The sequence below is a fragment of the Humulus lupulus genome, chromosome X (assembly GCF_963169125.1).
Source record: "Humulus lupulus chromosome X, drHumLupu1.1, whole genome shotgun sequence".
Lineage (NCBI taxonomy): Eukaryota > Viridiplantae > Streptophyta > Magnoliopsida > Rosales > Cannabaceae > Humulus > Humulus lupulus.
The window spans coordinates 6,959,051-6,986,156 of record NC_084802.1 but is presented as its reverse complement, the minus strand read 5'-3'; the positions used below and the strand labels follow the sequence as shown (position 1 = coordinate 6,986,156).

General features: G+C 33.2%; 2 protein-coding genes and 1 pseudogene across 9 annotated transcripts in view; 1 reads left to right on the top strand and 2 right to left on the bottom strand.

Moving 5' to 3' along the window:
• Window positions 1–459: 459 nt before the first annotated feature.
• Window positions 460–4,138, bottom strand: LOC133806882 (probable glycosyltransferase At5g03795). Of its 8 annotated transcripts, none has more exons than XM_062244975.1 (5): window positions 4,008–4,138; window positions 2,432–3,229; window positions 2,208–2,338; window positions 1,779–2,127; window positions 460–1,441 (listed from the first exon to the last, which is right to left on the bottom strand). In XM_062244975.1, exons 2-5 carry the CDS (start codon window positions 3,176–3,178, stop codon window positions 776–778), a joined length of 1,893 nt encoding a protein of 630 aa, XP_062100959.1. In that variant the 5' UTR covers window positions 3,179–3,229; window positions 4,008–4,138; the 3' UTR covers window positions 460–775. The 8 variants fall into 8 exon arrangements, with proteins under 8 accessions (XP_062100959.1, XP_062100962.1, XP_062100961.1 ...); XM_062244978.1 differs by having other exon boundaries at window positions 3,909–4,055; XM_062244977.1 differs by having other exon boundaries at window positions 3,896–4,044.
• A 15,832-nt stretch (window positions 4,139–19,970) lies between these two features.
• LOC133805451 (MMS19 nucleotide excision repair protein homolog) lies at window positions 19,971–23,921 on the top strand (annotated as a pseudogene).
• A 1,006-nt stretch (window positions 23,922–24,927) lies between these two features.
• LOC133806881 (L10-interacting MYB domain-containing protein-like) overlaps window positions 24,928–27,106 on the bottom strand; it is a 9,797-nt gene continuing 7,618 nt past the window's right edge. Inside the window, exon 5 of the mRNA XM_062244970.1 lies at window positions 24,928–25,192. Coding sequence (XP_062100954.1) covers window positions 25,172–25,192 — 21 coding nt within the window. The 3' untranslated portion in view covers window positions 24,928–25,171. The remainder of the gene's footprint in view (window positions 25,193–27,106) is intronic.

The following is a 27,106-nucleotide window of genomic DNA, read 5'->3' as shown; positions in this document are numbered from 1 at the left end:
AATTCAAAATTTTTATTATTTATTTATAAATTAAAATATTGAAATTATACATTTTTCTACTATTTTTTAAAAAAAAATGTTATTACTTCATATCTAAACAAAACAAAATTGATGTTAAATATTAAAATTTTCAGATTAAAAAATTATTATAAAAAATATGACTTGAAATTGTAAGAAAGCCACGTTTATTATTTCAATTAGAAATTTTAATTTTTAGAAACATAATAATAATTATATTTAAAAAACTATAAATCAAATCTTAATTTTTGTCAAAAATAAAATAAAATCTTAATTAACATCATTTTAAGTAAGTATCAAGTTACTAGTCAATAATAATTACTCATTAAAAAAATTTAGTAACTATCAAATTAATTATAACTATTCAATAATAATTTAATTCTAATGGCTAAAATTGACATAAACATTGAGTGCAGACCCTATTTTTCTATAATAAAAATATTTTCATGGAAAAACCTCAACTTTCATATCACTATCAAATATAATTTATGTATATGTTTGGAAACAAGGTACATAATAAATGAATGTGCTTGACTATGCAATTAGCCAAAAACAGAGAACATAATTGCTCTATTTTACCACTTCATTATTTATGTCCCTCTATATGTACATTTTAAAAAATTGATAATTACTCATATATTAAAATCTTCAGAACCTCCACTCCACCCTTCATTTTCACCTCTAGCTTCATTTTCCACAAGGGTATTATTATTCTGCCTAACCAAGCTCCAAAAAATATAATGTAGATTATTCCTATTTATATGGGTCTTATTTGGTGAAGTCTATTGTGCCAAATAGAGTGAAGTAGCATGTGAAAAATATCATATTTCACAGGCTTAGGATTCCACAGAAAATGTTTTTGTACCTTTTTCACCATCATCTGCATCCTTCTATACCTCTTGTCTGGGATTGAAAGTAGTATATTCTTCAAGTTGGGAATATCTTTCTCCAACACAAACACCGCGAAGGATTCCCAGTTAAGAACTTCTATAAATGGAGGCACAAAGTTGTCAGATATGATCACCGGAACACAATCGTAGAAAATCGCTTCTACAACTCGAGGACTGTTGACTTCGTAGCCTTTTGCACATATACAGTACTTGCTGCTCTTCATGTAGTTGACATACACCTTGTTTCCCTTCTTCTTAGGTAACTTGCCAAAGATTTTCATGTCGGGGTCTTTATCTTGCCAGTGCTGCAGCAGAATTGGCCGAACGTAACCGTGCATACTCCCTGCAAAGAATGCTAGTGTTGACCTCTTTGAAGCAGGCTTGCCTCCAAGATTTCTAAGGGGATCTTTAGGCAAGTGAACATAGGTTTCAGGAAGAGACACATCTTTGCCAAATACAAAACCTTCTTTCACATCAGCATTGCATAGGGCCCTAATGCACTTCCCCATATATTGCTTTGTCTCTGAAGGAGCCTGAAGACATGGGTTTTGTTAGATTCAAGACAATCCAAATTCTATATAAAAAATCCAGAACTAATCATTAAACGTAGATTGATTATATCACTATAGTAATGTTTGGAAAATTATGAATCTAATGTCATTTTATAAAATGACCTTCTTTTGATTATCCTTTGCAAAGAGCCCTTGAAACCTTATCGAATTAATTCGACACCCTGTCCAGAAGATTACTTTGCAAAGAGTCATTATAAAAAAATGTCTATTTTCACCAATTACTCTATCGCTATTAAAGAACCTGCATGCTCACGAGTAAGTGGTTAGACTAAAATCCAAGGAAAATGAAAAAGCATACCCAATCATGGCAAGCAACAAGAAAATGGTCAGCCCCTCCAGTTCTGTTCCAGTATGGATATTTTGCAGCAATAATGTTCACGTAATTCTTCAGAAACTGTATAAGGTTCTTATGACTATGTGAATCAACTACATATAAGGTTTCCTCTAGCATTCGAGAGCTAAAAGGCAAGTAAAACAGGTGGGCTTTCTTTGCATTTTTAGTAACAAATTGTTTATTATTCTCCATCTGCTTCATAAACCATCCTTCAGAAGCATATAACCCTGTGAGTACTGGTGTGTGTAGTATAGGCCTATCTCCTTCCTTGTAAATGTAAACTTTGAGAGTCTGTTCCATTAATTCATAACTCCTGCAAATAGGTTAATTCTTTGTTAAAATCATAATTAAATCTTATAAGAAGTGATGTGAACTAGCACAATATCTATTTACCTTTTGAATGTGGAAATATTTTTATAAAGAGGAGCATATAATTTTGGATCATTCATTACTATTGGTGCATTCTCAATTTGTAATGTCACAGCCTGCAATTCACGCTCAGCTGCTGAGGGCCACTTTGGAATCTATACATAAAATTGAAAATATAAGAAAGACTGAAGCATTCATGGCTTAACAAATTATCTTCTTAAAAACAATGCCAAAGTTTCATTACATACCACTGAATAGTATGAGGCCTGACTCTGAAGCAACATCTTGTTCATATCAGATAGCGAATAAACATCCAACACCGGAGTCTTGGGCTTGTTAGTAATCTGTGGGGCTGTGGTCATGGAAGAACTATTGTCCTTTTGTTTGAGCTCAGTATGCTCTGGCTCAGAATTTTCTTTTTTCTCTACTAAAGAGGTGTTGGAATTAGCTGGGGTGGGAGAACCAGCAAATGAGGTTCCATTCTGATCAGAAGTTGTAATAGTTGTTTCATTATTCGAAAAACTAATATTTGTGGTGTTGATCTTTTCATGGAAGGTCAGCTCAGGCTGTTTGGCCTCCTCTTGCGGAAGTCCATTATCTACATCTTTCAAATTCTCTGTTTTCTTCTCAGTTTTGTTTTGTCTTTCCAAATCCCCAGATAAATACTCCTTACCAGTAGTATTACCCTCATCTAAACCCAAGGATTCTTCTGATATAGAACCAGAGATCCTTGTATCATTAACCTGAGTTGAGTGAGTGTTATTGGAAAGTGAGCTATTATCACCTATAATCTTATAATTAGGTAGCAAATCTGCATTTTGCAGACTACTTTCTTCCACTACAGGTACCTTAGCAGATGGAAATATAGATGGAAGAAAAATACCATATGGGAGTTCAAAGTACTGAAAGATTAAAACCAGTGTAAACATCAACCCAATAATCCAAATCAGTCTCCTTGTTTCTGCTTGACATTTAGTGAAAAGTTTCAGGGCCATTTTGAAAAACCGCCTCTGATTGTTGGATGACTCTCAAGCACCCCAACATACCTGAAAAATATTGAGAAAAATTCAGTGACAACCCCTCATAACAAAATGAAAAGTAAACTCATTCAAGTACATAAAACTGTTCTGGGGAAGTACATATGTGGGTTTAGATTCAGATATGGAAACCTAATGAAACTTCAAAAGCTATTACTTACATATAAAGAAAGTAAATGCAGAGAACTTGAAGAACTTGATTCTATAAGTGTCACAAAAGAAATTAAAAAGGAGTACAATTATAAAGAACATGCATTATAAATACTAATTCCAAGCTTAAACAGCTGGTAAGAGGTGGGTCGAACAATAGTATTATAATCAAACAACATGCAAACTAATAAATAAAAGAATGAAATTAATGCATGATTTGAGGAAGTTGTTGACCAAAAATGGCAGCAGCAATATCTACTCACAACCCCAAAAATCCCAACTCTAATTCCAACCAAAACTTGAACTAAAGTAGTCAAGTTCAGGATCTTCAAATTTCCTCCATTAGCTTCAATTTTCCGCTGAGAAAACTCATTTCAACTCCTAATACTAGCAAAAAGACAGCACCTTTAATCAAGATATCCTCATTACAAAACCAAAAAACCAAAGAACCAAAAACAAAAACAACATATTTACTAATCACAAACTAAACAAGCAGAGCAATTTAAGTTTGAAGTACCGGTTTACCAGCAAACTTAACTACAACTATTCTTCCTTCTTCTTTCCCAACAGTTTCTCGGCAACCAAACAGTGATTTTGGGCAGAAAAGGTAAGAAAATTAAGGTGGTTAGATTGATACCTAGGGTGGCGAGCTTGGGGAGGTTTGGCGTGTACGTAGTTGTGCTGCCATTACTGATTCAGATTCTTCTGATTATGGTTTTATTATTAAAAGCATTATTACGAAGAGAGAGAGAGAGAGTTGTTCTTTCGTTTGAGCTTGTATCTATGAAATTACGTAAATGCCACTGGCACCACCCAACTTGACTTTATTCGCTTCCGTTCCGTATTAAACTTCGTCCCACGCGCGTTTTCTGGCGAGTGACATTTTTTCACTGTACAACGTGGAATGTGTTGCCCCGCTGGCCGCTGGTTCAGCTTGACTTTTATTTTTCTATTTTTAATTAATAAATTTATCATTTGTCAAAAATATATATATATTTACTAAAAAATTCTTAAATTAGCTATTTGTTTAAATATACATTTTTTTACAATAAAAATCAATAATTAGTCTGAAGGAAGTTTTTAAGAGTTAACCACATGCTATAACAGGTTTGAATAGGTTACTAGCATGTAAGTTTCCAATTTTAGAACTTGATTTTGGAGTTAAAATTATATTAATTATTTATTTAATAAAAATTACATAATTATAAACAATGGAAATTTCTACCCTAGGGTTTCAAAAAAAACCTATCGGTGGGTGAGGCTTTTTTATGTTCTTGACTCGTAAATAGTTTTTGATGCGATTTTTTATTCTATGACCGTGTATATTGTAATTATTTAGAACATCCTGTAAATTTTTAGAAAATTTTAAATAATTTACATTGTCAAAAATTAGTTTAAAATAGATTATTATACGTGTGACTAATCTTTTTATGAGCGTGGAAAACAACATATTTGAACCTAGTTTTTTATATAGTAAATTATTCGGAATTTTCTGAAAATTTACAGAATACTCTAAATAATTACAATATACACGATCATAAAAAAAATCGCAGAAAAAACTATTCATGAGTTGTAAATACAAAAGAGCCCACCTGCTGGATTCTTTTTGAAGTGCCTAACATATAATCCTCCATAAACAATAACTATTAAAGAAAATTTATATATTTTTTATATAACATATTTAAACAATACACGTGCATTTTGAAACATGACATGCATGCAATTATTAAAAAAAATCAAACAATTAAGAATTCTTTTTATTTAAAAAAATCCCTATTTGATCAATTCTATACGTATGAATGAATGTTAAAAGGAATGCACACATTTTAATTACATTTGGTAAATAGATTACATTGCTATGAGTTTTATTTTCAATATTTTTTATTCTTACAATTTAATTAAAACTTTATATTATGCACTTTTTTCTAATTAATAAAAAAACAAAGAATTGAAAGCTAACAAACACATGACAATTCTATTACAACAAAATAACCAAGTATAGAAAATACTTTAATTTTAATGGAAAAAGTTTGAAGTATAAAATGAAAAAATAAATAAATATAAATTTTGGAAAGTTCAATTTTTGGAAACAAATTAATAATTATATTAAAATTTTAATTTTTAAACATTCGTTATAAAGTAATAAGATATTTGTAATAAATGTTAGCTCTAGGTAAAAATCAAGTTATAGGTTATTAATTTAATTCTAATCAAATTAATCATAACCACTAAATAAAAATCTAACGGTTAAAATAAAGGTGATCATCGATGGGTAAAATATTGATGTAACTACTATGTAGTAAGCCTTATTAGAAACTCAATACTTTTTTTACAGCAAAATACACATTTAATATGGGTAGAAAAAATATGTGGGGGGCTATAATTGGTTTGTCTTAATTTTAATATATTAAATATATTTAAAATAAAATTATGTTTTTAATTTTTATTAAAAAAATGGATATATATATTTTTGGAGATAAGTTTAAAGTATTTTTCTAAAGAGGTAGCATAATTTTTCTTCTTTTGATTCGAGTTTGAACATCTTGTTTATGAGTAGAAATAAAAGTATAGTACTACGAGACTAAATCTATGAATAATATTTTTGAGTTTATAAATTTATTTCCAAATACTATATCCAATTAAGTCTTAAATAAATTTAAAAAATATATACATAGATATATTTAAAATATATATACATATGTTTTGAGTTGTGGTGTTGACTTGTTAACAACTAACAAAGATTCTAGTGTGGCTGCTTTCAATTAAGTCTTCTTTTTTTTTGGCAAAAAGAACAAAATAATGTTGGCAGCTTTAAATATTAGTAATTGAACCAATAAAGAATTGAGCTTTTGTTTAAATAGTACTCTCCTATAATAATTATAAGAGGCACATTTATTTATTTATTTATTAAATTTTCAAATCAATTATTGATTTGAAAGTACATTTTATCATTTTATGCATATAAGAAAGCTGGCTCAATGGTATTATATTTGTCGTTATTAGTGTTATCAATTTACCTTTTGTTTTAAATGGAACACTTGTACAATAACTATTCATGCATGGGGCTTTAATAATTTGGATAAAAGAATCTATTATATTTAAATTATCTCCCCTATTATATTAATGATAATATACAAATTATGAGGTGTGTAGAAGAATATCATAAAAGTATATTTTAGTATAAGAATGTTAATCTTAAAATACTATCTTATTTGTCATTAGTTTCTTTTTTAATTAATAAAAAAATTGGAGTAGTTTATTCTAACTTATATTTATGCAACAATCAATTCTATTAGTTGTGGTGTGAGAAAAAATTATGAGTTGAAAAAATAATATTATAATGTTTGGTAAATTGTATAATAAAATTACTAAAAGGAACAACATTTAATATATCTTTTGAATATAAGTTACAAAATTGTTTTTTTATATATAACAAATAAATATATATATATACTTTTTAAATAGGGTTTATACTTTTTTTTAGACCCTTTGTTTTGTCTCATTACATGTTTGGACCTTGTGTTTTGACAAATTATTTTTTAGACCCTGTATTTTCTAAAATAATTCAAATATACCCCTAAACCCGATTTTGATTAAAGTTTTTTGAAGTAAAATCACAAATAATTCATCAAACTAATAACTCATAACAAAAATACAGTCATTCTGCCTAAGAACTGTATTGTTATACTCAATTTTTTATTCATCAAAATCAGGTTTAGGGGCCTATTTGAACTATTTTACAAAACACAAGGTTCAAATAGGTAATGAGTCAAAACACAGAGTCTAAAAATGTATAAACCCTTATAAATAAACTAAACTAATAAGAATCAATTTTATAATTTTGTGTTTGAATTTGATTTGACTAGATATGGATTCGAATATTTATAAACTAAATAACGTTAGGGAAATTTGAGTTTTAATACTTAATGAGGGGTTATAAATCAAAAAAATGCTAGGCATTTAAATCATTTCAAAAAAATGATAATTCTTTTGACAATACCTGAAATACCTCTCTCATAATTTTTTTCATCTCTTCCCTCTCTCTCCCTCAACCCATTCCTCTCAACTCCCTCTCTAGAAAAAAAATTCATGGGTAAGGTAAAATATCATAGAAATCAATGTAACAGTAAGTATTCTTCACTTAGGACACTAAAATACTACATTTCGAACAGATCTGGGCATGATTTTCGGGTTTTTATTGCGATTTTTTTCAGATCTGAAACTTTGAAATCTGCAGAAAATCGACATGGTTTGATGGTGCTCGATGCCAGCTCGTGGGGCCTTCAAAATAAAGATTTTCATGAAAAAATCGATGTTGCTCAATGGTGGTTCGATGGAGGTTCGATGGTGGTTCGATGCAATTCTTGCAAGATACGTAATTTTTCACTCAGGTATCCGTTTGGGGTGATTTTTTTTTTTGTTGTTGTATTTTTTCAAGATCTACACGTTTGAGATGTGTATGTACACATTTGGGAAATGTAAATCTTGAAGAAAAAAAATGACAAATGCAAAACATACCTCATGTTCAAGATATGTTTTCAAGTTCTAAACTTTGAAAATGTGTATATGAACATCTAAAACGTGTAGATCTAAAAAACATACCAAAAATAAAAAAAATCATTCCAAACGGACACCCGAGTGAAAAATTATGTCTCTTACCAGAATTGCATCGAACCACCATCGAGCAATATCAATTTTTTCATGAAAATATTGATTTTGAAGGCCCCATCGAGCAAAGTCAATTTTCTACATATTTCAGAGTTTCAAATATGAAAAACAACTCAAAAATCATGCCCCACTCGATGGTTGCTCGATGGTGTTCGATGCTACCTCGATGGGGCCTTCAAAATCAATATTTTCATGAAAAAATCGACGTTGATCGATGGTGGTTCGATGACTGCTCGATGGTGATTCGATGCAATTCTTGTAATAGATATAATTTTTCACTCGGGTATCCGTTTGTGATGATTTTTTTTTACTTTTCGTATTTTTTTTGAGATCTACACGTTTTAAATGTTCACATACACATTTTCAAAGTTTAGAGCTTGAAAACATACCAAAACATATCTTGAACATGAGGTATGTTTTGCATTTGTCATTTTTTTCAAGATTTATATTTCCCAAATGTGTATATACACATCTCAAACGTGTAGATCTTGAAAAAATACCCAAAATAAAAAAAAAATTCACCCCAAACGGACACCCGAGTGAAAAATTACGTATCTTGCAAGAATCGCATCGAACACCATCGAACCACCATTGAGCAATATCGATTTTTTCATGAAAATCTTGATTTTAAAGGCCCCATCGAGCTGGCATCGAACTACCATCGAACCACGTCGATTTTCTGCAGATTTCAAAGTTTCAGATCTGAAAAAAAAAAATCGCAAAAAAAACGCAAAAATCATGCCTAGATCTGTTCGAAATGCAGTATTTTAGTGTCCTAAGTAAGAAATACTTGCTATTACATTGAGTTCTCTTATATTTTACCTTACCTGTGAATTTTTTTTAGAAAGAGAGTTGAGAGGAATGGGTTGAGGGAGAGAGAGGGAAAAGAGAATAGAAAGTGGATGGAAAAATTATGGAAGGGGTATTTTGGGTATTGTCAAAAGATTTGACATTTTTTTTATTTAGTACACCTCATTAAGCAAAAAAAAACTCAAATTTCCCTAACGTTATTCACAAAAATCTATAAACTAAAATATAAGTTACCAAATTCTCCCATCATCATCACCATCACCAAATTTTAGGTTATTATTCTAAATAACAAAATCCTTATCTAAGTCCAGTCAAGTCAATTTTTTTCGTAAAGAAATTTATTAATTGAAAATAATTTATAATGTAATACATTTAAATGAAATCTTGTAGTCAAACAAGTTATTCATCCATTTAAATAACATGCACAGTTAATCCTTTACTATAAGCATGAATTAAGGATATTCTTGAAAAATTAGACAAAAACTTACAATATTCTCTAATAAAGAGTTGAAGTCATTGAAAAAATATATATTTAAGACAATTGCTAAATATTCTTATGCACCAATGTGCAAAGAACAACCAAGTGAATAACTCTAATCTAGAGTCATCATTAAAAACACATTCTGCTTCTACAAATCCTTATATTTTCTTATAGCATCCGAATATCCAATGATACCTATTAATCTAAAAAAAAGATAGAATAAAATATAAGTATATTTTTAGAAAAAATAATAATAATGTTAATAAAAAAAACAAGAAGTTATATTAAAATATATATATATATATATTGACAACAAGAAGTTTAATAGATTATAAGTTATTAAATATATGATATACAGTTGCTCAATCGTTGCCGTCTTATGCAATGAATGTTTTTATGATTCCCAAAAATCTGTGTACAGATATGGAGAAACTTATGTGTCGATATTGGTGGCATTCTTCGTCTAGTACTGGACGGGGTATTCACTAGAAGAGTTGGGGGGCTTTAACCGTGCATAAGGTGAAGGGGGGTATGGGTTTTAGGGATCTCCACGATTTCAATAGATCTCTTCTTTGTAAACAGGGCTGGAGGTTGCTCAGTAATCCAAACTCCCTAGTGGGTCGTCTCTTCAAAGCAAGGTATTACAGGGATGGAAATTATTTGAGTGCAGTTCTTGGTTCCAATCCAAGTTACATTTGGAGGAGTTTAATTGAGGTAAAGAATTTAGTTCAACAAGGTGCCTGTTGCCGTGTTGGAAATGGGAAGACCATCAATATAAGTTTGGACCCGTGGTTACCAGATGTGGATCATCCCTGGGTTACCACGTTGCATCCATCACTTGTGGGGTCCAAGGTGTCGGCTTTGATGCATGCCGAAGGGAGTGGTTGGGATGTGGACTTGGTCAAAGATCTTTTCAATGAGAGGGATGCGAGTTGTATTCTTAGTATACCCCTTAGTCCAAACTGTCCATTTGATACATGGTATTGGGCTCTAGAATCCTCTGGGTTCTTCTCAGTAAAGAGCTGCTATAGGCTTCAACAGGTGCAAAAAAATGGAGAAGCTTCAGATTTGGAAAAATCGTTATGGAATGGATTATGGAGAGTTAGGGTCCCTCCTAAGGTTAAGGATTTTGCTTGGAGAGCCGCCTCTGGCTGTTTACCCACAAATACCCAGCTTCGTTTGAGGCATATGCATGTGGATTCGATGTGCCCTTTGTGCGAAACAGAGAGGGAATCGATTGGTCATTGCCTTGTTGGGTGCAACCAAGTTTGGCCTTGCTGGGAGAAATTGGGGCTTCGGCTGAGGGCTCTTGAGTCTGAATCTTTTGCCAGTTGGTTGCAGCGAAGTTTTCTGAGGCTAGACGCCGACCAAAGAGCTAAGGTGCTTATGTTAAGCTGGGCAATTTGGAGAAGGCGCAATGAATGGGTGTGGAGGAAGAAACGGAGCTCGACTTATGGGGTTCTCTTGTTGGCTGATTCTTCATGGCAAAACTGGGCTAAATCTCAGGATAAGGAAGTTGCTCCATTGCCATCTTTCCTTTCTCCTGAAGACGGCCAATCTTCGTGGAGTAGACCGCCAATGGGTTGGCTTAAGATCAACGTAGATGCTGCCTTATTTAATGAGGCCAATTCTTTCAGCTTTGCAGGAGTTGCTCGAGACCACACAGGTGCCTTTGTCGAAGCCTTCACTGTGTGCCGTCTGGGAATCGTCTTACCAGAGATGGCGGAAGTTATGGGGGTGCGTGAGGCCTTGAGTTGGATTAAAAGGAGGAATTGGAGGCAGGTGATTGTTGAGACGGATAGTTTGTTTAGTTGTTCAGGCCTTGAGGAGTAGTATGGCGTTGGACTCCTACTTTGGGTGCTTAATCGATGAATGTAAACTCCTGTGGAGTGATTTATTTTCTGTTAAAATTGTTTTTGTGAAACGTTCTGCCAATGGGACTGCTCATGCTCTTGCAAGAGAGTCTTCCATGGTGGCTGATCGTATTTTGGTTAAGGAGGATATATCCTCTAGAGTGTGGGATGTAATGTTGAAAGACTTTTGCTAATAAATTCCACTTTTATCAAAAAATATATATATATGATATAATAATTAGTAAAAATATAATATATTAAATTAAAAAACATAATTAACTGTTTTTTAAAAATCAATTATCAATTATCTTGAAAAACTGAAACAGATATCTTCAAAAAAAAATTAATTAAACAAAATAAAATAAATATCGATTGAATTAAAATTTTAATCAATAAATAAAATAAAAAACTTAAGAACAAAATTGGAAAAAATTTCTCTCAAAAAAATATCATCATTAAACATAGATGATAAATTTCTAACCAATAAATTTCTAACCAAGAAAAACACTAATAAATATTAAACATCAACCAGGATGATAAAAATGCACTTAGTCCAAATTAAAATATAAATGGAAAATGTGCTAGGATGAGTTGAATATGAAAACAATTTTTTTTTTTAATTTTATGACACACTATAGATAATTTTAATATCAATTATGAATAAAGTTACAAATATTAAAAAAAAAATTGCGACTAAAATACTCAATATTTTCAAAATGTTACAATTTTATACTCAATCTTTTTTTGGCGATAAATATGTTTAATATCTTAAAAATGTTGCAGTATTATGCCCACATTTTTTTTACGGTAAATATAGCTAATATTTTTAAAATGTTGCATTTTATACCTATTTTTTTATTATTTTGAGAAATAATAAGAAAGTGAAGGAAAAATATAGGTTTTTAATTATTTTCTCTTTCTTATTCTTTCTCAAAATAACTATTTTAAATTAAAAATAATTTAAAATAATTGAAAAATTATATTTCCATCAATTTAAAATATAAGTTTTCTTTTAAAAAAAAAGTGAATGAAAAAAGAATAAAAAGGTGAAAATAATTTAAAATTTATATTTTTCTTTTACTAACCTATTATTTCTCAAAATAATAATAAAAAATAAGTATAAAAGTGTAACATTTTAAAAATATTTAGTATATTTACTACAAAATAAAAAAAAAATAGATATAAAAGTGCAATATTTTGAAGATATTTACTACTTGTTGACGTCGTTTTTCGTTAACTTAAAAAATCAGAGAAATTAAACAAGAATGTACCAGATGAAATGAATAAAAAGAATGAGAACAAGATCTTTTTACGTGGTTCAGCAGTTAAAATCTGCCTCATGAGTCTATTATTAGCTCTTTAGAGTCTTCTGGAAACTTTCAGATAATAGTTACCTAAAGTTTTCTCTCCCAATCTCAATATTATGGTCTCTTACAAATGAAGTTTACATTTCTATTTATAGAGAATGTTTCAGAATTCGTTCCCGCATATATTGAGAAGATAGTCTGTAAATAAAATAAAATAATGCCAATAAATGCATTATTTGCTATGCACGCGGTAATATCCCATAAAATGTGGGATTTAATAACAATATTACATTAGATCCCTTAAATATTGGGAATTTATAACAATAAATTCATTCACACTCTGTTGATGCGTTCGAATGCTGGATCCATGTGTCTTCGAGACCGTCTGTCTATTACGAGCTCGTTATCTCACTTCGTGTATACTCCCAACGAGTAATCGTTGACAAATCAGTCACCTTCGAGCTTACTCCTCTCGAGCTCGAATCATCTTGTCTGAGGGCATGAGATGCATCAAGAAACTTATACAAGTGTCGAACCCTTGCTTATTGTGAGTTGCGAGTTCACTTTATAGGCTCAAAACACCTTTGAGGTTACATACTATTCGAGCTCACAAGATCCTGGTGGACCTCATAATGACCTTGTTTATTTCAAGCTTACATCTTACAAACTTAAATTTCGAGGTCAAAATATCCCGTTCTCGAAATCTAGGCATAACACCACCCAAAAAAAATTGAGTACAAAAGTACAATATTTTAACAACATTAAGGATTTTAGCGATAATTTCCTCTAAAAATTGGATGGCTTTTTGGATTGTAAAAAATGGAAAATGGTGACAACTGATTAATTAATACTGAAGCTAAAATTCTTTCACAGTACAATGTTTCACCACTCCATAGCAATAATGAATTAATGACCTCTTTCAATGTACTTTGTCTGGGTCACTGCAATAAATAATATAATTTAATCTTATTTTAAAATTAAATATTTTATATATAAATAGAATAAAAAACCACCGACCACCTCATAAAAAGTAAATTTCTTTCGGTGCTTGATTAATTATGATTATTTACCTAATTAAAATATTAATTTTCGTGTCATAATAAATGCTATAATCCCATTTCAAAAAATAAATAAATGCTATAATCCCTATATTTTTACTTCACTCGCATTTCTCATGTGGTAAGAATTCATTAATGATATTTTGATGCTAATTATAAAAAAAAAATGTGTGTATCTTCGTATCTCCATTAATTCTCCCCACATTTTTTTACTCATTTTATAATTAATTAATTTTTCTAAATATATATTTATAAATTTCATAAATATCTCTATAAGTTATTAAGTAATAAAATTATATTTTATCAACAAGTAACACGTTTAATACTTCTAGTACATCACTTATATAATTAGATTATCACTATTAGTTAATATTTTAAATTTTACAAAACATTAAAGTTGAACATATTATAATTTTATTAATAAGTTTGTTTTAACAAGATAAGTTTTTTAATTTATTTTTAGTTTGTATTTAAGAGAATACAAATTATCATTGGTGAGTTTCTTTATTCAAAAAAATTGTTGAGAAATATATCAAAGAAATTTTTATTTTTCAAATTTCTATAAAAATGGGTATTAATATTATTGTAGAAAATGAAAATTGAAAAAATATAAATATCATTAAAAGATTTATTTATAAAAAAAGAAAAATAGGAATGCGTATAAAACTTTAGGTACGTTTACATTTTTAACACCTTAATAAATAAATAAAAATTGAACGCCCCATTAAAATAAAGAAATTTATCATTTCTCTCCCTCAAATAGTATAATTTAACTTGAACACAAATCAAATTTTACAGAGCATGTGATAATGTGATAAGTGCATGAAAATATACTATTATTTTTTTACAAATGCTCAAATAAATTAAATTTTAATTAATATTTTCATATAATTAATTTATTATATTTGAATTTGAAAATACTTAATTTTAATTTCATTTATGTTGTTTTTGTAGAAAAATGTGGGTAATCTTGCAAAGAAATGAAATTTAATAAAAGAGAGAGTCCAAAGACCAAAGGAAAAGGCCCAACCCAATCTCTCTCGGCCCAGCTGAATCGCACAAGCCACTTTTGGAGCCGAGCTGCTTAAGTCAAGCACCACTTGTCGCCATCTGCAGCATCAGACGGGCGGGCCCCACAATCAGGAGTAAAAGCGGATGCACTTTGTAACGCCCTGGTTACTCCAAAACAGTTATGGTGAACGATGAACCGGAAATTTGACTCGCTACCCGAGTCATTTGGTTAAAAACGTGCTTCTAAGTGTTATTAACAGGGTAAGGTGGAAAACCAATAAAAAAGAAATGATATATTTTATTAAATACATAAAACTGTTCATGGGCCCATCAAAAACATTTATAAGTTATTTACAATTCAAAATGGTCATTACTATTTCAAATTTACAACCCGCAGACCTAAGCGGCAAAAATAGGGTAAACCCCTAGTTCCTCTGAGAACTCATTGGCCGTGGTGGTCAAGCGGCCGCATATGTACACATCACCACCTAAGCTCTTCACTCAAGGTTGGGTGAGCTTTTCTTTCCATTTACCTGCACCACATAGCACTCATGAGCCAAGCCCAGCAAGAAAACATAATAAGCATGATATAATATCATCAATGATTATAATAATCATTCAAGACTATCAGTCCAAACAAATAGGTGACAGTCGCAAAAGTCACTAAGTTGGGTCTAGCTCCCTTTAGCCTTGTGATGATAGGGTCACTGGGGCTTAATAGATAAGTGAACTTTTATTAGTTCGAACAGGATAGGTGCATGGTGACTAGTCACCAACATAACCTTCCTCATGACCATAGAGTCATAACCCTGGAACATCGTTCCCTAGCCATGTGACAAGCAGTCATCGGGGCCTTAGGCCCTGGCTCTAGTAACTAGTCTTAGACTAGACAAGCGCTTATAAGTTCATTGACCTTAGGGTCGGTCCAGCGTTAATTCCTTAGAGCCATTCAACGCTGATATCGATTAGATCTAATCTTCATTCGGCCCTGCGTTCAGGACGCTTATGCCGTTTCTGACTCTTAGGTCAGTGTCCTTGACTAGTCAGTACATATACAGGTAAACAACATTCGCTAGCATTTAATAGGCAATCCATGTCCACATTTATCAATCAACATGCCTCAATAACAAACATGCATGTCATACATACACAGGGTGCAATTTTATTACCTCAGGTTCGAGCGAAAAATAATATAAGAACGACCCTTGAGAACGATCAACCTTTAGATTCCTTAGCGGTTACCTAATCATAACCAAATATAATCCATTAATAAAGTAAATCAATAAATGGTTCACAATCTAAAACCACACTCCCGGGATCAATCCCGCACTCTCAAGAATCTTAATATACTCAAACGGGGCAAAGGAACCAAACCCCGAGCCTTAAAGGTCATTCCGAGCCCTAAAATAGGCTTGCTGGAAAATGGACCAGTGCTGCAGCCCTATTAAATGGCGCTGAAGCGCTATTTCCAAGTCAGAGAGGCCCAACTCTCCACCCTGCCTAGCGCTGCTGCGCCTTGCGATTCCCCTTGAAACCAACCTTCCAAACCAATCCAAAACCTTACCAAAACACCCAATTCAACTCCTAAACCTCATCTACATCACCCCCTCACCAAAACCCAATCAATCTTACACAAAAACTCCCTTTGATTCAAACTATCCACATCAAAATTCTATAGGCTGAAAACTAAAAGAAAAATAGAGTAATACTTGGAATTCATGGACAATTTCTTACCTCCAGCTGGTTTTGAATCCTCCTTAGTAGATGAACTAAGTCTATAACCTCCAAGCTTTGATTTCCTAGCTTGATAATTCAATTTGGGACCAAAAACTTCAAAGGGAGATAGAGGGAAGATGATGTACGGAAAGAAGAAGCCTTGCTCTGTTTTTGTTCTATATGTTTCTATAGCCAACTTAAACCATGTATATCCTAAGCCAAATGACCATAATGCCCCTAGGTCATTTAAAGCTTCTAAAGTCTCCCCAAGGGTAAAATCATCATCTTTCACATATTTCGTTAATCATAATTAACGCTCTCCAATTCCCGCTATTCTCGATATTCTCAAATACCAACAATTCATATCTCGTTACCCTTTTATTCCCGGCAACGCTCTAATCATTAAAACATCCCGAGACTCACCCCGAGCCTCGAACTTACTCCCGTTATGACTAAACGCTACTTAATATTCAAAGATCATCTCATGTTGAATAGCTCGAACAAATCCACATTATAATGTGGCCTCAAGAATATATTACCGACATGCATACAAATATACAATTACGCTCTCAACGGGCCAAATTACCAAAATACATCTATATATACAGATAGCTAGATCTATAGATTCATAATCGATGTATTTCTATAATATATATAAATAGTAATGACCTGTTATGAAATGTGGACCCACATGCTTGCATTTAAGATCATACTATAATATAATTCACATAAACATGCATATAACAGTTTAATGGCATAATAAATCAATTATGGCCTTCCCGGCCTACTAATCCAACCATTAAACTGCATTAGGAATTTCGGGGCATTACACACTTTCTTCACTCACTCCAAGCGCAAGTAAGGTGCACCGCCTGCTTCAATTGGTGTGTGTCATGCACGTGCACGTGGAAGAATTCTTCAGCTGCCATACACGAATTTCAATGCCAACTTTCCTCTCTCTTCACACTTAGAGCTATAAATATGGGCCAGCCCAGCCTGGCACGACCCATATTTAAAAAAGCCTAAAAAATTTAGGCCGGTCTAGCCCAGCCCATTACAAAATATGGGTTGGGTCGTGTAACGCCCTGGATAGCCAAAACTGTTACACTGTGTACTTATAAAGGTGCAAGACTTGCTAATCAAGTCAATATTTTAAAGACGCGTCACTCACTACAAGAAATTTGATCTTTACCTACCAATATTTTACCTACCAATATATATTGGTAGGGAAAGTAATGTTTTTCCTACCAATATTTATTGGTAGATAATATTAGTAGGTAAATGCTAGTCCATTATATTATATTTCGGAACATAGCTTTATCTACCAATAATATCAGTAGGTAATGATCTTTACCTACGTATATTATGGAGGGAAATTTTTTAACCATTCCCGCTCAATTTTCCCCCCATTTTTTAATTTCATTATATTATTTTATTATTATAAATGCTTATTTGGAAGCTTATGTGGAGTAAATAATATGATGTGTACGACATTTGCCTACCAATTCCTTACCTACTTATATTTATTTGTAGGTAAATGTGACTTTTACCTACCAATATTTAATGGTACGAACTATGCGTAGGTAAATATTACAAAATATATAAACTATTTCAAATATATTTTTCGCTACCAATAAAGTTGGTAGGTAAAGATTTTTACCTACGTATATATTGGAGGGAAAAAATTAAGCTTTTGGAGCTCATTTTTCCCTCTAATTTTATTTTAATTTTTAAAATTTTATTAAAATTAATGATGATGTGTCTACAACATTATCCTAGTGTCTAACCATACTTGTTTTATAATTTACACATCATTTTATCAATACATATAATATAATAAAAACATAAATAAATTTATTATTAAATATAAATATATACTTATAAACCTAAACCCTAACATTTGTCTCTCAAGGCCCACTACTACAAAATACCCTTTACAGGACACTTTTTTAGGACACGCACATAAATACAAGTCCTTAAAAATATTTATGTAGTTTTTAGGACACTCATTGAGACTCCTGAAAAAATACAATTTAGGACTCGCAATGAGCGTCCTAAAAAAATATGCGAGTCCTTAAAAAATCTGGGCTAAAAAATAAGTATTTTACTTAACAATTTTAAGGACTTACTTTGGGACACTACACCAAACACCCATTACCATAACACATCATTATAATAGTATTTAAAAAGAGTTATTGTATATGAGACAAATTTCAAGCGGCAAGGTAAAAATTTCAGGCGCCAAATCCCTAAGTTTTTTCACCCTTTCCCGTGTACCCATTTCCCCTATACTCATTTCTTCAATCTTTCTTTCTTTTTCTTCCTGGTCTCTCTCGGTCTATCTCTCTCGTACTCTCTCGGTCTTTCCCGTAGACCTATCTCTCTTCTCTTCTCTTTCCACCTTCATTCTTTCACAGTCACTACCACCTCGACTCGGCAGCTGCCACCACCCTTCCTCCAGCTTCGACTAACTGCTAATTTATTCATTCGCCAAATCCGTTCGAATAAGACTTGACCACTTCACAGTGTTTTCTAGCTAAAACAAAAAGATGGGTGTAAAGAAATTCGTGAAGAAGGGTTTAGGAGAAATGGGGTTCAACGCTGGCGGTGGAGTTATCAATTGGTTCCCTGGTCACATGGCTGCAGCCTCCCGCGCCATTCGCGATCGACTCAAGCAAGCTGACCTTGTCGTTGAGGTCCACGACGCTCGAATTCCCCTGTTGTCTGCCAACCAGGACCTTCATTCTCACCTCTCCGCCAAACGACTTGTTATTGCTCTCAATAAGAAGGACCTTGCCAATCCCAATATCATGCCGGTAATCATTTTCATTTTTATTTATTTATTTATTATCCATTATTTTTATTTCTGTTTATTGGACTTCGTTTCTGTAGAAATGGGTCTATTTTGTCTGAGGGTGGTGCTTTACAGGTCTACTATGTTAAAGTTCTAGAGAAAGGCGATACATATGAGGTTTTTATCTCCTTCACTTTTGAATGTTAAATTACGCTAGTTTATATGGGATGGGAGGGGGCTGGTGTGCAATTGCTCCTTTTCTAAGTATGGGTTCTTAATCAAAGTGTTGTTATTTGTGCTGCAGATAATTGAAAGAAGCTTCCCTAAAAAGCAAAAGGTGAAGAAAGATCCTTCTGTGATTGAGAGGGAGGAAATGGAGAAAATTGGAAAAGTATGGGTCAATATTGTAAGAAGAGACATGCCAAAGCATCATAGGAATTTTACAGCTTTTCATAGGAAGCAACTAATTGATGCTAAGAGGGTTTCAGAAAATTGTCAAAGAGAGGCAAGCAAACATTCTCTCTGAAGCTTCTCATATTTCGATTTCTAGTAGCATTTTGGAAAGTAACTTTTAATTTTGTTCTTGCGATCTTAGTGAGGCCTTTGTGCTATAGTGTAATATCCTGAAGCTATGCTTTATTTATCTATCATTATTTTCTTTACCAGGTGAAATTGAAAGTGAGTAGATCACTTAAATTGATGAAGGGTGCTCCGATTCGCACAAGGAAGATAGCTAGGGACATGCTGCTTTTCTGGAAGAGAGTGGATAAGGAGATGGTAACTTTCAATTTTTTTAATGGGAGTACATTGATTACAGTTAAAATATATTCTTGATTTGCCTTCAATTGTTCTAAAAAGTCATTGAAGAATTTTTCCAATGTCAATTATAAGCTGGACTGATGAGAAGTACTTTCGGCGGGTGAAATGGCAATATATGGTGTTGGATGAAGCCCAAGCAATTAAAAGTTCAAACAGGTTTGATTCAAATAATTCGTGTCAGTGTACTTTGTAGTTTGTGCTAACATTTAATTGTCATAATTGCAGCCAAGCAAGATAGATGCGCAGCCTTTAGAAAAAAGGAAAATTTTTATTTCAATGGTGCCGATTATTTTCTCCTTATCTGATAGTCTTTAGCTTGATTTTATTGTAAATTGATGTGCTTGGTTAAAGATTAACAATAGACATTTTATTGATTTGGAAGAAGGTTTAATGAATGAAGTTATTCCTGTGAACTGTACGTTAGTGGTCATGTTGCTAAGGTGCTTGTGTCTTATCTTTATTTGGTTTAAAAGCTATATAGTATATCTATCTTCTTGAATCCCTTTACTTTCTGAATGGTTGTTTTCTATTTTTAATTCTCTGTACTCATACTTTTTTGTTGTCTTGCTTGTGATTGGACAGTATAAGATGGAAGACACTGCTTAGTTTTAATTGCCGAAATAGGCTTCTGCTTACTGGCACTCCAATCCAAAATAATATGGCAGAGTTGTGGGCCTTACTACATTTCATTATGCCAACCTTATTTGATAGTCACGAACAGTTTAATGAGTGGTTTTCTAAAGGGTATGCCTAATTTTTTAAGTTTTCTGACATAACTGGCAAATAGTTAATATTCCTATGCGCTATGTATTCTTATAAACTATATTTTTTCACGTGCAGAATTGAGAGCCATGCAGAACATGGTGGTACTTTGAATGAGCACCAGCTTAACCGATTGGTAAGCATCTTTTATGCAACATTATTTTTATTTGAAACAAAACAGTACTATTGGTGTCTTTTTCATCAGGTCTTGTAAGTGCCATTGTGGTTTTGGACTGTCAAACAGTCAAAGAGTACTCTAAACTTTAAAAGTTCATTCTTCTTACTATTTTGGAAACTGTTGTTCTGTTTGTGCTTCTTTTTTAGTAGCATTGTTATTTTTCCTTGGTATATCTGCATTGTACAACAGGTGCTTCAATTTATTCCTAGCAGTTAACCACTTTCTTTCTTTTTTCCCATAAGTTTTTATCTATTTAATTTAATCTAAAAATCTCATAGATTATGTCCTCATCTTCAGGTACCCTTCTTCTTGCAGAAGTTCTTGGACGTCTTGCTTGAAAGCCACTAGGCAGTGCTATCATTCATAGCTTAATTGGATTCTTCACAGATAGGCTGGTGAGTTAGTGCTCTTTCCCCTATGCAATTTGTTTGTTTTAAGTCGGTTTAATGGTGAAGCACATTGTCACAAGAGCTAATTCTTTGATTAAAATCTTAACTTTTGCTGTTAATGTATTATTTTGTAATGATATTAGGCAGATTGGAGAGCATTACGTGGGGCTCTTGTTGGGTGCCTAGCATTACTGAGAAGAAAAAGTGATGTTGGTGTAGTCTCTGCCACTGATGAAAAAGCAGTTGTTGAGGTGTACTTAAAGACCCTACAGGTGCAGTCTTTAGGTCAGCATGACAGGAAGGTAAGAATCCAAATGCATGAATTTTAATCAAGAAAAAAAAAAAGAACTACTTGCCTTCATGTATAGCCACTGCCCTTTTACAAAATTTAACGTCAAAGCATTGTTGCAGCTTTGTTTTCAGCTTCTGGAATGTGTCTTAGAATGCTATCCCAATGAGGTTGCTTCCTTGGTATTCTTTCCAAACTCACTCTCAAATTAGTTGCTGGATTTTTATTGTTCTGTTTTCCATTTTATCACTTGTTCTCAACTGATTTGTAATTTGAATGTCATTGTTTATACCAATAGTTTAAAGTTGTAAAATTACAAATTGTTTTCATTCATTTCATATTTCAGCTAGATGCTTACATTACTTCAACATAATGATTTTAGAGTTTATTCTTTGTGTTCTTTTTCTCTTTATAACTCTGGTCAAATAGATGTCAATAGAACAAAGAATTCCCATATAATTCTTTTTCTCTTAACATATTCATCCATTTTTCGTTATTTTTTTTTCCCATTTTCTATCTTAATTTTTTTTTGGGTGTTATTAAGGATGAACTCCTTCTATATGGAATCTGTGAAGCTGTTGATGGAGAGAAGGACCCTCATTGCTTGTTGCTAGCATTTGACATCATTCGTGCACTGATTGGAATTGGTGAGCACAATAAGAAATTTAATAGAAGTAGAAAACTGTTACAAGATGCATAGGTATTTCTGGTGAAGATGACTTATGAGTGTTTTTAATCAATTGAGTAATTTCTCTTTGGTGCTTGAACCAAATTTATCATAATTTTTATTTTTTTATGATTTGAGCCTTGAGACAAGCTGGGAGGAGCACTTTTATACTTGCCATAAATTACAAGGGTTGTAAGAGCACGTTTATACAAATAACCAAATTGTACTATTTTTTTGTTCTGTATGTAGCTTTCTCATCAACACCTCTTCTTGAGCCATATGTCATTCCCTTGCTTCTTGAAAAACTCTCTTCTTCTCTGCCATCATCAAAGGTTGGTGCCATCACAAAGAATTTATATGATTACATAGGCAACATAATTAATTTTTTTGGTGTAGAAAGTATATTTGTATCAATTTTCATGCTGACTCTTTATGTTTGAAGGTTGATTCTTTAAAGTATCTGAGCTATTGCTCATTGAAGTATGGAGCAGACAGGATGGCCAAACATGCTGGAGTTATTTGGAGCTCAATTAAAAGTGAAATGAGTACTTCAGTAAAAGAGCCTACTGAAGCTGTTACATCAGAATCAATAAATGGTCTTGGGTTTCAGGAAAATGAAATTGCAGCAGAAGCTTTAGTGCTTCTGGGAAAAGTTGTCTTGCAAAATAACGATTTATATTTAAGTTTGATTCTGGATGATGAAGACATTAGTAGCATTTTCGACATCATCACAAGTTATAGGAGTTACAATAATATCCCATTGGAAGGTAAAGAAATGCTACATGTTGTTGGTCGTATCCTATTTATTACCTCAAGAACTTCCATTGTTTCCTGTAATAGAGTGCTTGATACTTTTTTTCCCCGCTTGGTGGAGATTCTGGAAAGAAATTCATCTAGGGATCACTTCCTAAATTTTGGAGCTCTATATCTCTGTGTGGAACTCCTTGCTGCGTGTAGAGATTTGATTGTAGACTCTGGAGAACTTGCTTCTAACTCTATTTCAACTCACGAGGCATGCTGTTGCATCATTCGGAACTGTTTTGATTCACTAATTCATATTCTCTGCTCTACCCTTGTTGCAACTGCTAATGAAGCTGTTCATGATGTGGATATTTACTTTAGAGGTAATTGGTTTTATTTAAAGTACATATTTTGTCTGGTTAAACAAGTCACTGTTTTGATATGATAATGTCGTTTCTTGGCCCTTCTTTAGTAGCCCATTTTTTTGTTTGTTTGTTTTTGCTTTGGAGAAAATATAATTTGCACTTCAGTACTATTTTTCTATAAGTAATTTTAGAACCAATGTCATGAGAGTTACAAAGTAAACTTTTGTAATTCCTAGTATTTTTTTTCTCCTTTTAAGTTCTTATATGTATATTCTGTTTGAGTAACAATATGTAAATTTTTAATAGCATTGTTTTGCAGTAAAGAGCTTGCAGATGGTGACCTAGACTTTTCAACAGACCCATGGCCTAGTATTTCTAAAGGTGCCAAAGATTTAGTAAGGAAAATGCTTATTCGAGATCCCAAAAGGTGGATATCTGCACATGATGTTTTGTGTGAGTTTCTGTCACTGGTTTGCTTTCATAATTACAATTTTTGTGTTTGACCTGTGTTGCTTTCATAATTACAATTCTGTATACAAATATGTTTTGAATCTGATTGCCAACTCGAACCCCACCTCCAACCATCGTCGGTGTCTACCTTACAAAGCCATCATCGACATTCACAAGTTCGAGAAAAATGATGCTCTTTAGTAATAATCTCAAAGTCAAGAATAGACTTGTTGATATTTTTATGAAATGTAATTAGTTTAACACTCATCTTTAATAAACAATGAATATTTTATAATATATGTTTGATTATTTTATTATTAATGTTAAATAATTTATTTGAGTTCGGTTCGGGAGTCACAAGATGATTCTTAGTTTATTTACAGTAATTTACTAAGGAATGAACTTTATGAAGTTTTTTTATTTTTGTAGGGGTAACCTTAAAAGGATAACTTTATGACTTATTTTAGTATTGAACATTTTAAAGAATTTTAGCATTAAACATTTTATTATTCTATGGTTTTTTTCTAGTTTATTTCTAATATAGAACATTTATAATAACTGTTATTATTTTTTACCTACACATAACCATTACATTTGACCAAAATATAAATTCTGTAATAGACTAATAAAATCATGCTATGTGGGCTAATAAAATGACCCCACATGGTCCAATAATATTGTGGCACGTAGACTAATAAAATGATGCCACGTGGTCTATATAAAATGATGACATATGTACAAATTATCAAACGACACGTGGAAAAATTATTGTTGGACACGTGGAGCAACCACAAGATGCCAAGTGGCGATATTGATGTATGCCACGTAGGATGTCACGTCATCAGACACATAAAACTATGGGAACCATGTCAGCAGACACGTAGGATGCCACGTCATCAGACACATAAAACTATGGAAACCATGTCAGTAGACACGTAGGATGCCACGTCGTCAAACACGTCATCTGCTGACTCATCAATTGATTTATAACTTAGTGGGGTCCACTGTTTCTTTTACCTACCAGTATTAATAAGTGTAGGTAAAGACTCTTTCCCCACTAACCTTTACCTACCAATCTCTACCAATTCAATATTGGTAGGTAAACCACATTACCCACCATTAGGCTAGTTTTACCTACCCTTACAATTGGTAAGTAAAGACCCCATTTTCTTGTAGTGACTAAGCATGTAGAGCCAGGGTTAGAAAGGTTTTGGTCTCAAAAGACTCATTTCATATATTTAAACTGTAGTAAACATGGGATCCCATAAGAAAACAAGTTTTAAATAAGTTTACAGACTCCCAAAAGTACATGAGTATTCACTAGCCATACTAAGGCAAAACAAACAGACTTCAAGTTTCACGTCCTTGCCTAGACCTCAACCGTGGCGGCCGAGCACCTGGCTATGTACATTCCGCTCGCTGAGCTCTCCAATCAAGGCTGGTCTAATTTGCCCTTGCCTTTACCTGCACCACGTAGCACCCGTGAGCCAAGGCCCAGCAAGAAAACATTTTAAACAGTTCAGTCAATAAAAACAGACAATTAATTCATTATGCATGTATTCCCATCAGATAGTCCCCAACAGATATTCAGCGCATATAATCAGATTCAAGGTACATTCTATCACATATAACACTCATATCACATAGTATTCAGGGCCGACGACTTAGGCCGCACCCTCTGTTTAACCCACTGACTCCGGCCCGCTTAAACCGAGCTCAGTGCATAATAAGCTGTCCTCGGCTACCAGTGGCCGAGCCGCGCCCTGTGTGCTAGTGAAACCCTTGGCACTCTTAGGCCGTTGGTTCACTAAATGGCTTGCATGGCATAATACCATCTTTTCAAGCATTTACAATAAGGAGCCCTTAGTCCCGTCACATATATTCAACCAGGTGCAGTTTTCTTACCTTTAGTCTGTGCAGTTATTGGATTACGAGCAACGCCTCTCAAGCACGATCCGCTCCCAAGCCTAAGTCTTTATCTCCTAGTCACAACCAAAGTATAGGATTCCATTAATACTCCAATATAGGTTTCTAGTTACAAAACTAACTCCCGGGATTCCAAATCCCACCAAGCACGGTGGTGAAACCAAACCCGAGCACACTAGACCACTTTCCCGTGCCTAAAACCCTCAAAAACTCATGAGTGCAACCAAGGGCTGCGGCCCCTGAAGCCTAGCCGCGGCCCTTCCCCAAAACAGAACCAACACCACAGCTGAAGGAGGACACGCGCCGCGACCCTTGCTTTGGGCGCCGCGGCGCTTGCCTTTGGCCGAGCCTCCTTGGCTCCTTTGCATGCTAGGGCCGCAGCGCTCTAGAACAGAGCCGCGACCCTCCCCTTCGAACCCAGAATTTACACCATTTCAAGGTTCAAAACCTCAGCCACAACCACCCTTAAGCTCCCTATTTCAACACCCAACAAATCCAATACCTTTAACATGACTTAAACAACTTAATTTCACAGAAAACTCAACCCAACCCAACACACACTAATCTTCTCTTTTCAATTTCTGAAACTCAAGAGCTATGAACATTCAAACCAGCCATCCAAACCCAATCTAAAACCTCTAAACCATGAGTTAAAACTTACCTCTTCTGTTGAATCACCTCACCAAACCAAAGCCAAGCTAAATCTCCAAGTTTCCTCCTTAATTCTGCCTTAAGACATCAAAACCATGTTTGCTTCAAAACTTGACCAAAACCCAGCTAGAACTCAGAATTCAACCACAGAAAAGAAGATTAGATGCTTACCTTAATCCTTGTTTTTGTTCTTGATTTACTCCTGAGCTAAACCTCCAAATCCTCACTACAAATCTCAGAAATTCCTGCTTGTTCCCCCTTAAGTTCACTGTGTTTTTCCTTCCCTTTGTTTTCCTTGAGAGTGAGAGAGAGCTGAGATAAAAGTTTTAGTCGGTTTGTATTTTCTAAAGGCTTCCTTATGTCTATCTCACTCATTAAGTTAATCCCGAGGCTCGGGGTGCCGGAACCGTCCCCGAGGCCAAAATGGTAAAATCCCCCAATATTCCCGCCTAGACATCCTAACCTCAAATATATCTCCATATATTTATTTTCATGACCCGATAATCCAAATCGCTACCTGCTATCTAAAAATACCCCTGACTTATCCAAAGTCATATCTTAGGTCCCGTTGTGACTTTTTCCCGCTATCTGACCCTAGAATCGTCTTGAGTCGTGCTCTGCGAACCTGTCCACATAATAATGTGGTTCTCACATATATCACATATTTATTTCATATCACATTAACACATAATATCATCAATTATTATATAAACATTACTAAACATATAATTACTCATTTAAATTACAATTATTCCATTAATGCCATCTTGGCACACTAATCAAGGCCCTTAAGCCTTATTA